This window comes from Podarcis vaucheri (assembly GCF_965113315.1).
Source record: "Podarcis vaucheri genome assembly, chromosome: 16".
Taxonomy (NCBI): Eukaryota; Metazoa; Chordata; class Lepidosauria; order Squamata; family Lacertidae; genus Podarcis; species Podarcis vaucheri.
This window is the reverse complement of record NC_138754.1, coordinates 37,876,637-37,889,327: the sequence shown is the minus strand read 5'-3', so window position 1 is coordinate 37,889,327 and position 12,691 is coordinate 37,876,637. Positions and strand designations below refer to the sequence as shown.

The 12,691-nt window shown below is 48.4% G+C and overlaps 1 protein-coding gene across 1 annotated transcript in view; it reads left to right on the top strand.

The window, feature by feature from the left end:
- Positions 1-5,209: 5,209 nt before the first annotated feature.
- LOC309521517 (transmembrane protein 132C-like) overlaps positions 5,210-12,691 on the top strand; it is a 271,354-nt gene continuing 263,872 nt past the window's right edge. Inside the window, exon 1 of the mRNA XM_082204113.1 lies at positions 5,210-5,997. Coding sequence (XP_082060239.1) covers positions 5,934-5,997 — 64 coding nt within the window. The 5' untranslated portion in view covers positions 5,210-5,933. The remainder of the gene's footprint in view (positions 5,998-12,691) is intronic.

The following is a 12,691-nucleotide window of genomic DNA, read 5'->3' as shown; positions in this document are numbered from 1 at the left end:
GTGAAGGCAAACGGCGTTTCCGTGCCCTGCTCCGGTTCGCCAGAAGCGGCTTAGTCATGCTGGCCACATGACCCGGAAGCTGTATGCTGGCTCTCTCGGCCAATAAAGCGAACTGAGCGCCACAACCCCAGAGTTGGCCATGACTGGACCTAATAGTCAGGGGTCCCTTTACCTTTTATTGTCCTTATCTCTAATTTTCCCAGTTAATTTCGCCATCTCAGCATATTCCATCAATTTTGCTTGCCAGTCTTCTTTCGTTGGTGTCTTGTCATCTTTCCATTTTGGGACTAGTAGTACCTTATCCATGTGTGTCCCACTTTTGTCGCACCCCTTCAGATGACAATGATGTGGTAGCATTGGGAAAGCTCCACAGAACAGCTAATAAAAGCGGATTGATGTATAAATCCACTATTATTGCATCAGTGACATGTTGCAGAAGCCACTGACCTCTCATCACCAAGAAAAACAACAACAAACATCGCCTTGGAGCGTCCCTAAATGTAGAAATATACATTGCCATCTAAAGCAGGAAGGTATAAGATGAGCCATGCTGAATTGCATTTGTCTGAAATGATGGGATGAAAAATATGTCAAATAAATATCTAACTACTTCCCTGTGTTTTTTTGGATGGTACTTGCTAGCCTATTTTTATTTTATGTCATAAATGGAAAATGACCAGTGAGTCTGTCTCTCTGTGTGTGTTAACAGAGGAGCAAGATGAAATGTATTCAAGTTTCTGCCTGCAGCTACATCGCCTCAAGTCAGATAGCAAACTCAGGAAAGCAAGAGCCACAGACTTCTTTATGTCTCTCCTTTTGCACTTAATAACATGACACAGACCTCGACTCCAGAAACCGCTGAGTGACAAATATATCTAGAAAGAAATTTTGTTCTTTTTTACCCTGAATGCTGTACCCAGCCTAACAGGTTCCTCAAAGCAGTTTCCAAAGTATGTAATGGAAGTGAGAGTACAAACTAGGCCATGGAACTCACCCCCCCCTTATTCAGCCCAGGGGCCACATTCCTTTCTAGACAACCTTTCAGGGGCCCCGTGCTAGCAGTGGGCAGAGACCCAGGCAAATGTGAGTGGAGCAACAAATGTCAATTTTTACCTTTGTGCAGTAGACTGGTTTCTACACACTGACACACCTTTCTCTCATCTTTCCCCAGGTAAGGAAGAGGCGCTGTCAGAGTTCAAGGTCACATTTCCAACCAAGCAAAAACACTGGGGGTGGGGAGCGGGGTCAGGGAGAGGTGTGATCTGGAGAGAGTTCTGGGGGCCAGATAAAGCACCCTGGAGGGCCACATTCAGTGCCCTGGCTTCAAGTCCACCACTCCTGTTCTGAAGTTTCCTAAAACATGGCTTAGTGGGCACCAAGACAGTCCATGTCCCTTTATCTGATTTGGGGCCTGGTCTGGTCTTTCAAACACATGTTAAATGCAATCTCTGACCCAGGATAGCCAGACCAGGATCTGGGCCTGGCACAGCCTTTAAGTAGATTTTAAACCTCTGAGTAAACATGCTGTCAGTTTACTCAGACTTACTGCACAGTCTACTGCATGGGTAGGCAAACTAAGGACCAGGGGCTGGATCCAGCCCAATCGCCTTCTAAACCCGGCCCGCGGACGGTCCGGGAATCAGCATATTTTTACTTGAGTAGAATGTGCCCTTTTATTTAAAATGCATCTCTGGGTTATTTGTGGAGCATACACAAATATGTATGCATTCATTCATCCCCCCCCAAAAAAAAATATATCATCCAGCCCCCACAAGTTCTGAGGGACAGTGGACTGGCCCCCTGCTGGAAAAGTTTGCTGACCCCTAGTCTACTACATGCATCTCTTTCTCCTAATCCCTCGCCACTCAACTGCCCCCCTGCCCCACCTTGACAGCTCTGGATCTTTCCAGGAGGACACAAACTGACCTCAACTTACTCTGGGTAAATCCTGGGCTGACCTGAATCAGTCTGGGATTCTGAATTGAGCTGGAGCAAATACCGTATTTTTTGCTCTACAAGACTCACTTTTTCCCTCCTAAAAAGTAAGGGGAAATGTGTGTGCGTCTTATGGAGCAAATGCAGTGTGTGCAGCTATCCCAGAAGCCAGAACAGCAAGAGGGATTGCTGCTTTCACTGTGCAGCGATCCCTCTTGCTGTTCTGGCTTCTGAGATTCAGAATATTTTTTTTTCTTGTTTTCCTCCTCCACAAACTAGGTGTGTCTTGTGGTCTGGTGCGTCTTATAGAGTGAAAAATACGGTACATACCATAATGGGGACCACACCACTACTAGATACACACCACCACCTATTGTAGAATCATAGAGTTGGAATAGACCACAATGGCCATCGTGTCCAACCCCCTGCCAAGCAGGAAACACCATCAGAGCACTCCTGACATATGGTTGTCAAGCCTCTGCTTAAAGACCTCCAAAGGAGGAGACTCCACCACACTCCTTGGCAGCAAATTCCACTGTCAAACAGCTCTTACTGTCAGGAAGTTCTTCCTAATGTTTAGGTGGAATCTTCTTTCTTGTAGTTTGGATCCATTGCTCCGTGTCCGCTTCTCTGGAGCAGCAGAAAACAACCTTTCTCCCTCCTCTATGTGACATCCTTTTATATATTTGAACATGGCTATCATATCACCCCTTAACCTCCTCTTCTCCAGGCTAAACATGCCCAGCTCCCTTAGCCGTTCCTCATAAGTCATCGTTTCCAGGCCTTTGACCATTTTGGTTGCCCTCCTCTGGACACGTTCCAGTTTGTCAGTGTCCTTCTTGAACTGTGGTGCCCAGAACTGGACACAGTACTCCAGGTGAGGTCTGACCAGAGCAGAATACAGTGGCACTATTACTTCCCTTGATCTAGATGCTATACTCCTATTGTAACAGCTACTAAAGAAGTCTTCTTTCCAGATTAATTCTGCCCTTTTGTGGGACATGCAAAACACTCTGCCTAACAGCAGGGCTGGCCCTGCATCATGGCCATTCCCTCCTACTGACCCACATGTCATGGAACTACAGAATTGTAGAGCTGGGACGGACCACAAAGGGCCATCTAGTCCAGCCCTCTGCAATGCTGGAATCTTTTGCCCACCGTGGGGCTTAAACCCACAACCCTGAGATTAAGAGCCTCATTCTCTACCCAATGAGCTATCCCAGCTTTATCTACCCTGTGGGATAGATAGAATACGGAAGAGAAATGGAATGTCTCTCATGCCTCGGTTGGTTGGTTGGCAGGAATGGGAAGCTTCCCAGCCCGCGGGCCGCATTTCCCTCTAGGCAACTTTCTGAGGGCCAAATGCCAGAGATGAGCAGGGCCAGAGGCAAAAGTGGATGCTGCAACCAGTGTACATTTTTTCCTTTGGATGGCAGGCTGTCTTCTATACATGTACCTCTCTGTCCTCCAGCAAAACAGACAAGGGGGTGTCGCCAGAGTTTCAAGGCACATTCTGACCATGCTAAAATGCTTGGGGTGCATGTAAGAAGCAGGCCCTGTGTAGGAGGCCCACATAAACCAAAGCAAGTTTAAGGGTTATGGGTGAAATGGAAACCCCTATGTAACTTGCCTGGGACGTGGGAGGCACTGTGGGTTAAACCACAGAGCCTAGGACTTGCCAATCAGAAGGTCGGCGGTTCGAATCCCCGCGACGGGGTGAGCTCCCGTTGCTCGGTCCCTGCTCCTGGCAACATAGCAGTTTGAAAGCACGTCAAAGTGCAAGTAGATAAATAGGTACCAGCATGAAGGTATCTGGCATGAAGGTAAACGGCATTTCCGTGTGCTGCTCTGGTTCGCCAGAAGTGGCTTAGTCATGCTGGCCACATGACCTGGAAGCTATACGCCGACTCCCTCGGCCAGTAAAGCGAGATGAGCGCCGCAATCCCAGAGTCAGCCACGACTGGACCTAATGGTCAGGGGTCCCTTTACCTTTATGTAACTTGCCAGGGGTGCCAACTTGAATAAAATATTTTTTTTTTGGGGGGGAGACACAGATAAGCCCTGCCCCGCATGATCTATCACAAGACACATGATCTATCACGAGATGTGGTGCAGGCACACCATTTGAATGGCAATGCTCATCAACTGGGGGGGGGTGTCAAATATTTTATTGGGAGGGCTGAAGAGACCCCTGCCCTAGGACCCCTGCTGCACCGTCCCTACAATAGATGCATTTCATACCCGCCACACTTATCTCCAGAGAGCATTACAAGTCAGTTTTAACTGCAATTCACCAGACTTTCCAGTGATCTGAACGGAACTTGCTCTTAAGAAAGTGCAACCCACTGGCTCTTAAGAAAGTGATCCACAGTTATTTGGGAAACCACAAGGACCTAATCTCTGGGCATCAGGTAAATTTGTAAGGGTGTGATCCTGTTCAATTTGAAACCAGGGTGTTATCCAACCAACATGTGAAAGCTCGAGCTGTAAGCTTATTCACACTTACGCTATTAGCTCAGCGGGACGTACTAGCCAAAGGCTGCAGGCTCCGGATGTCAGGCTCTGACCTTTTTCATACTTCTCTTGACAGTAAACCCTCCTTGGACTCAGCTGGGGCTTACTCCCGAGTAAGTATATGTAGGCTGCAAGCTTATTCACACCTACTCACATCCCCAGGTCGGTGAGACTTGCTTCCAAGTAAACACTCAGGATCGGGCCGCCAAGCAAATCATACTTACTCCAGAGTAACACAACCCCCCCAACTCAGCGGGACTTACTGCCACGTAAACGCACGCAGGATCGGGCCGAAAGCCAGATCACACTTCCTCTGGAGTAAAGCGCACGAGCTCCGGTGGGATCGCTACCGGGTAAGTACGCGGAGGCACGGGCAAAACAACCGAAGCCGCGCTTACTCTAGAGTAACTCCCCTCCAGTTCCAAAGGGACATCGGGGGTATGACGCGCGGAGGATCGGGCCGCAAGTCGAGCCGTTCTTACTTAATCTGGCGCAAAGGCAGCGAGCCCCGTTGGACTTGCCTGCGGGTAAGCACGCGCCCGAGCTGCTCCCTCTCGAGTAAGCACTCCGGAACTCAATGGGATTACTCGCGAGTAATTGTGCCTCTGCTCCTGCTGCTTCTGGAATGTTAGAGGAAGCCATCCCGCCCCCGCCCCCCTTCCAGCCTTGGAGTTTTCCACTCCAGACCCGCAAGGAGGGGGGGGGAATATAAAACCCACCCCAACCCTTGCTCCGATTGGAGGGAGCCCCCAAAGGTTACCGCCTCCTCCTCTCGCTCGCTTGCTCTTTCTCTGCGTGCGAGCGCGTCTGTGTGATGGAGATTTGTCTCTCGTAAAGTCTCTCCCAGGATTTGCGCTCGCCGGAGGCTTTTGCAGCGAAGCAGAGCGGCCAGCTGGACGGAGAGGAGCAATTGCCACCAGAGATTCCGGCGGGGAGAACCGAAAGCGGTGGGAAAGGTCGTTTCCAGACGCCCCTGGAGTTGCTTCCAAATAGAAGAGAGAGGGAGGAAGACGCCGCGGAGAAACAGCGAAAGATTCCGCCCTCCCCGCGCCCGTCTCTTTCTTCTTCTGCCCAACTTTTGCGCAGCGTGGGGCTTGAACCCGCGGCTCCGCGGACGGGGAAAAGTTTGCAGAGCGATCCGAGGGTGCTCCGCGTCTTCCCCCAGCCTCCCCAACCCCCCTCGATGCTCCTTTGGCCCGTGTCGCGCACCTGCACCTTATCCGGTAGAACAGAAGCGTCTCTGGATGCCTAGGTGTTGTGGAGATTTTGGGGGGCTGGGAGGGGGCTCCTCCTTCCACCCCCATCCAGGAAGAACCTAAGTCATGGCGAAGAGGTGATCAGCCAGGAACTTCCATCCGGCCCCGAGGAAATGCAAAGGTGGAAATATTTCAGAAGAGCAGCTTTTTGACTTCTAAGGAGAAGCTGCAGCAAATCTCCGTTATACAGCTCACGGTTCCTCACCTCTTTCCTGGGAGTTCTTCAACATGGGTGCTCTGCCGATTGCCCCTGTGGCCTTCAGCTTGACTCTGGGCGCTCTGCTATGCCGAGGTGAGTGCGTCTGCTTCTGTGCCCTTTAAGCAACAGCTATGGGAAGTTTTTGACAGCTGGGCTGGGCTGGGGGTTTCCCTTGCTAAGAGAAGGGCATGGAGATCTTGACTGCTTGTTCATGGTATGGAGGTTGAAAACGTGGTAAAGGCTACAGCAGTCTGCAATTGGCAAACTTACTAGGAAAATGCAAGTGGGATAGGGATGGGCGAGAATGGAGAGGCTATCCCATAACCAAGGGAACATTTGACCCTCCAGATGTTACTAAACTCCTACTCCTAGCAGTCTGGCAGCTTCATTATGGATGCTGTTGTCCAACAACATCTGGAGGGTCACAGGTTCCCTGTTGTTTGGTGATATTTGGAGGCCTGTGGGAGTTTGTCGTGGAATTGGAAAGCCATAGTCTGTAATGCACACTTGCCAGATAACTACTAACCTCCTTGTTCTGAAGCAACAATGTCCCATCAGCATTCATCTGTGGTGAGCGACCATCTGCTCAAGATAACCATCCCATAAAGACTTTGCAAACTGGAAGAGACATGGTCCTTTCCCCCTCTCCCCCCTTTTCTTCTCCAGGCCATCAGCATGTTACAAATGGCCAACCCTGGAAAGACTGAGCAGATGGGCTACTAACATATGCACATCCTCCTCAGGGACCAGTAACTTTAGTCGGCAGGTAGGCAGGTAGGATGGAGGGGAGACCGACCACAGAGCAAAGGGCTCCCAGCAATTGAAGCTGGAGCTGTGTCACAAACTTCAAGGGAAAACCCCCTCCCCTCCATCGCCATGCCAGCCTTAAGCATGGGGAAAGCCCATTAACCCAATATTACCCCTTCCACCCTGTTTGTTTTGAGTGCAACACTAAACCACCTGTCAGCTTGCTTTTGGGTGTCTGGGTTTCTGATGAAGCCCAAGGACAGGGGAAACCTCACCACATTGGCTCCACAATTTCCCCAGGCATTCCCCCCCAACCCGCATGTGTCACTGTATACAATGCCGTCTATTGTGGGGGCTCTTGAAAACTTGTGTTGCGGGTCCTTAGATTTCCCATTCTCTCCCTCCTTCCAAAATTGTGACGCATTCACAGGCTACCGGTTCCCTGAAAGCAGATTGTATCCAACTTTTATACGCTGCCTCCTTCCTTATAACTTACTGGCTTTTGTTCTGTGATGTGGGGACAACCTCACTTCTGTCTTGTTGCAGTGTGCTTTGACCTCTCTCTCTCTCTGTATGTATGTACTCGGGGGTTTGCATATAGCCTGGGTTTGGTGTGGAAGATTCCTGGGGCTAGAAGTACGTGCCTTTCAGCTGGCTCTGAGCTCTGACTCCCACGTTTGTTTTTGCCTCTTTCCCACTTGTTTATCCTTACTCTTATGGGTTTGGGGTGAGGGTGATGAAATTAATTAAGGGGGGGGGGAGGCGGTTTGTGTTGAGTTTGTGACACAATTAGTAGCACATCAATTTTACCTTTTCTCTTCGCTTCTTGTTCCTAAGTGGTTAGGCTCAGAGAAAGAGCTGTAGCTCAGTGGTAGAACCAGTGGCGTAGCGTGGGTTGTCAGCACCCGGGGCAAGGCAAGTAATCTGCGCCCCCTAACCCGTGGATTTGCGCCCCCTAACCCTAACCCCCAGATGTTGTGGCCGGTGCGGCCGGCCCCCCTGCACCCCCACGCTACGGCACTGGGTAGAACATCTGCTTTGCCTGCAGAAGGTTCCAGGTTCCAGGCCCTGCATATCTAGGTATGGCTGGGAGAGACCCCCCCCTGTCTAAATCTCTGGAGAGTTGCTGCCAGTCAGTGTTGGTAGTACTGCGCTAGATAGACCAAAGGTCTGACTCAGGAAAATTGCAGCTTCCTATTTTCCTTTGTTTTTGATGCTCATTCCACACACACCAGTCTATACCAATTTGGAGCAAGGCACAGAGACTGAGGTGAAACCTGTTTTTCATATCCATGTACCTGGGAATAAGTCCCAGTGAACTTCTATAGCAGGGATAGCCAATGCGGTTCTCTCCAGATGTTTTTGGACTACAGCTCCCAGAAACCTCAGCCGGAATACTTGATGGCCAGGGATGATGAGATTTGTAGTCCACAGCAACTGGAGGGCACCACACATACTATCACTGTTGCGATTTTTTTATAGACTGTGTATTTCTGTAAGTGACAGCTATCAATTCAAGGCTGTAACTAATAAGCATTCTTTGCTTTTCCTGAATCAAGTTTAAGAAACACTTCTGTCACTGGGAAGAATCTTTGGCATGTTTGAAAGCAAGGTGTCGTCCTTGTTTAGGGAGAAAAACCAAACATTTGTTCCATGTATCCATGAAAGTTGGTGTGTGTGTGAACATTTTATTAAGGTGGGAATGTACTATCAAACAACCATGCCCAGAAAAAAAATGTTGGATTGGGATATCCATCCAATCAAGGGAGAACTAAAATGTGCATTATTGTTTAACTGTGCAAAAGCTGTAAATGTGCCTAATTCCAGCTTCCTAGATTGTGTGGAAGAATATTAGAATTTTGTTTTTATATACTTAAGCTAGAAGTAAGGTAGAAGAGGTATATATATATATATATGAATATCCACACCACACAATTTCATCAATACACAACACCTAAGCAAAACACTGAGATGCCTTTATATGTAAATAAATTTTTAGCCTTGTCTCAATTCCTTGATCTGAAATCCTGCAGCAGAGATCACCTCCTCATCTCCCTCCCAAGATGCTAGCAAGTTCAGCCCTCCCCCACAAAAGCACCTTGTGATGTTTGAGCATCTGGCTTTCAGTTTGGGCTAGCCCTCGTGCCTTCTGCCCTGCTGTGACTTTTGAAGATTCAAGGTGTCACAGGGCAATATTGCCAGTGAGGATGGTCTCTGGTTCCATTTTTGGCTCTGTCGCTGATGCATTCCTCTTGACCCGTAAACAAATTTTATTCCTCATCTTATCCTGCCAGCATCGGCTGTGCTGTTGGGGGAGTGACGTAAGAATCTTACTAATAAAAGACTCTTGGCTTTGAAAGCTGTCTGCTGCAGGCCTCTGGCAACCCTTTTTCTCCACCCCCTCTAACATGATAGTCCTGAAGTTTATGGGAGTCTCTGAGAAGCGAGAGGCATGGGATGAATGAAATGAATTGGTGTGTTTGGGTTTTCCTTTTAGTTTCCCATGGAAGGGACTTGGCTGTTACGTGTTTATATAGCACCATTCTTCTGCATAGCACTTTACAAAATGCAGGTCCCTGTCCTTAGGAGGTTAAAATCTCAAATTCAGTGCAGCGGAGATGGAAGCAATGGGAATCAAGGAAGAATATGCATTATTTTTTTCTTTTCATTTGTCAGTCCTGAACTTCCCAGTTTTCTGGGCTCTGTTGAGAGGCCCCAGCTTTTAGTACTAGGCAAGAAGTGGGGAGGTATGCTTCTGGATTCCGGTTGCTGGGAGATGTGATAGCCTTCTTCAAATATCCAAAAGACTGTCGCATGGAAGATGGAGCAAGCTTGTTTTCTCCTGCTCTGGGGAGGGGCTGGGTAGGACCCAAACCAATGGACCCAAGTTACATGAAAGGAGATTTCCACTAATTAGCAGGAAGAACTTTCTGACGGTAAGAGCTGTTCAACAGTGGAAGGGACTTCCTCAGAAGGTGCTGAAAGTTTTTAAGCGGAGGTTGGATCATCTGTCATGGATGCTTCAGCTGAGATTCCTGCATTGCAGAGGGTTGAGCTAGATGACCCTTGGGTACCCTTCCAACCCTACAATTCTATCATTCTGGGATTCTAAGTGTAGCACTCATGTACTGCTTGCAGGTTTCCTCTAAGCCAGGGGTCTGCAACCTTTAAGACAAAAAGAGCCACTTGGACCCGTTTCCGAAGAAAAAACAACTGGGAGCCGCAAAACTCGTCATTATAAAAATAACTTTTTTGTCACTTTTTAAATTATTTCTTTGTTTGATCCCTCAGAATTACTCCTCCTCATAGAAATAAACGTTAAATTAACAAGTTACCTTTTTGTGTGTGTGTGTTCTTCACTCCCCTTCAAAACAGTGACCAGCGTACATGCCCCTTACAATGTAGTGGGCGGGCGGGAAGGTGACATCGGGAGAGTGCGTGACTAAGGCACACACTGCCCCCATGCGACGTCACAGCCAGTACAGCGCCCGCCACAGTGGGGAGTGTCGGGGCGCACAATTTATTGTTTTCCTTACATAGAATCATAGAGTTGGAAGAGACCACAAGGGCCATCGAGTCCAATCCCCTGCCAAGCAGGAAACACCATCAGAGCACTCCTGACATATGGTTGTCAAGCCTCTGCTTAAAGACCTCCAAAGGAGGAGACTCCACCACACTCCTTGGCAGCAAATTCCACTGTCGAACAGCTCTTACTGTCAGGAAGTTCTTCCTAATCTTTAGGTGGAATCTTCTTTCTTGTAGTTTGGATCCATTGCTCCGTGTCCGCTTCTCTGGAGCAGCAGAAAACAACCTTTCTCCCTCCTCTATGTGACATCCTTTTATATATTTGAACATGGCTATCATATCACCCCTTAACCTCCTCTTCTTCAGGCTAAACATGCCCAGCTCCCTTAGCCGTTCCTCATAAGGCATCGTTTCCAGGCCTTTGACCATTTTGGTTGCCCTCCTCTGGACACGTTCCAGTTTGTCAGTGTCCTTCTTGAACTGTGGTGCCCAGAACTGGACACAGTACTCCAGGTGTGGTCTGACCAGAGCAGAATACAGTGGCACTATTACTTCCCTTGATCTAGATGCTATACTCCTATTGATGCAGCCCAGAATTGCATTGGCTTTTTTAGCTGCCGTGTCACACTGTTGGCTCATGTCAAGTTTGTGGTCAACCAAGACTCCTAGATCCTTTTCACATGTACCGCTCTCAAGCCAGGTGTCACCCATCTTGTATTTGTGCCTCTCATTTTTTTTGCCCAAGTGCAATACTTTACATTTCTCCCTGTTAAAATTCATCTTGTTTGTTTTTGCCCAGTTCTCTAATCTGTCAAGGTCGTTTTGAAGTGTGATCCTGTCCTCTGGGGTGTTAGACACCCCTCCCAGTTTGGTGTCATCTGCAAATTTGATCAGGATGCCCTTGAGTCCATCATCCAAGTCGTTGATAAAGATGTTGAATAAGACCGGGCCCAAGACAGAACCCTGTGGCACCCCACTAGTCACTCTTCTCCAGGATGAAGAGGAACCATTGATGAGCACCCTTTGGGTTCGGTCAGTCAGCCAGTTACAAATCCACTGAGTGGTAGCATAGTCAAGACCACATTTTACCAGCTTCTTTACAAGAATATCATGGGGCACCTTGTCAAATGCCTTGCTGAAATCAAGGTAGGCTACATCCACTGCATTCCCTTCATCTACCAGGCTTGTAATTCTGTCAAAAAACGCCCCCTCCCCTCCCCTCACTAGTATCTGCCCCAGAGGTGTAAAAGAGCCACATGTGGCTCCGGAGCCGTGGGTTGCAGACCCCTGCTCTAAGCCAACTGTGAGAACAGGATGCTGGGTTAGATGGGCAGAAAACCCCATCTATCTTACTTCCACACCATACATAATGGTATTCCCTTCTATCATGTCCCCCTCCTACTTTTTCTAAACTAAAAAGCCCCCAAATGTTGCAACTGTTCTTCATAGGGCAGCTGCCCCAGGCCTCCTCATTTGGGTGGCTCTTTCCTGCACCATATGCAGCTTACAGTATCCTCCTGAAGGCAGACCAGCCAGAACTGGACATAGTATTCCAGGTGTGGTTGCGCCATATAGTAGCATAAAACACATTATAATACTGGGTGCTTTATGCTCAGTCTCTTTCCTAATGGTTCCTAACATGGACTGTGTCCTTTTCCTAGTCACTGCATACTTGGTTGATGTTTTCATTGAGCTCTCTGCTAAGTCTTGATCAATTTTGTATGTTCCTTTCTGCACCTATGCACAGCGTCACAATGTATTCATGGCATCATGGATGCTGGGTAATAGTGCCCTCTCCAGCCAGTCCCATCCCCCCCCCAATTTTAACTGTCTATGCTGAACATGTTTGGCATTAGGCTTTTTGATGCAAAGATGTATTTGCATTGGGCATGTGGGAGATGCTTTCAAAACTAGCTTTCCCTCCTAGAGTCATTGCATTTTCAGTTGCCATAAGCCCTAGATGGTAAGCTTATGTTTTGACTGCAGCACTTCAGAGTTCAGATAAAAGCTCAGGCTTGTGTGCAAGGGCAACAACAAGCTGTAGGAACTATTGGAACCATGGGTGGCTGCTCTGTGTGGTGAAAACATGTCAGTGAGATACTTTCAGGCCCAACCAGACTCAACCCAATTGGGCTGCCTGTCCTGGACACAAAGGAATCTAAAAGGACTTTCTGTTCCAGTTGAAGTTTCCTTGAGCAATTAGGACTTCCTGAGCTCTGGCATGTTCTTGCATCCTTGGCTATTCTTCAATCCTACCTCTGGGACCCTGTCTTGTTCTTTGGTCCCGACTCCTGGCTTGTTCAACATCCCTTGGCTTGTTCTATGTCCTGATTCTCAGTTCCTGGTTCCCTTCCAACTGCTGTCCACATCCCAGCCCTAATGCAAACAAACATCCTGCACATTGAAATCTAGCACACTGGCAGCAGGGGTTGCTTGGAACCTTCTGTCTGACATACTAGTTCTCTGTCTGCAGGGATGACTATTTTCTGTATGGGAGTGTGTCTGATCACATGAC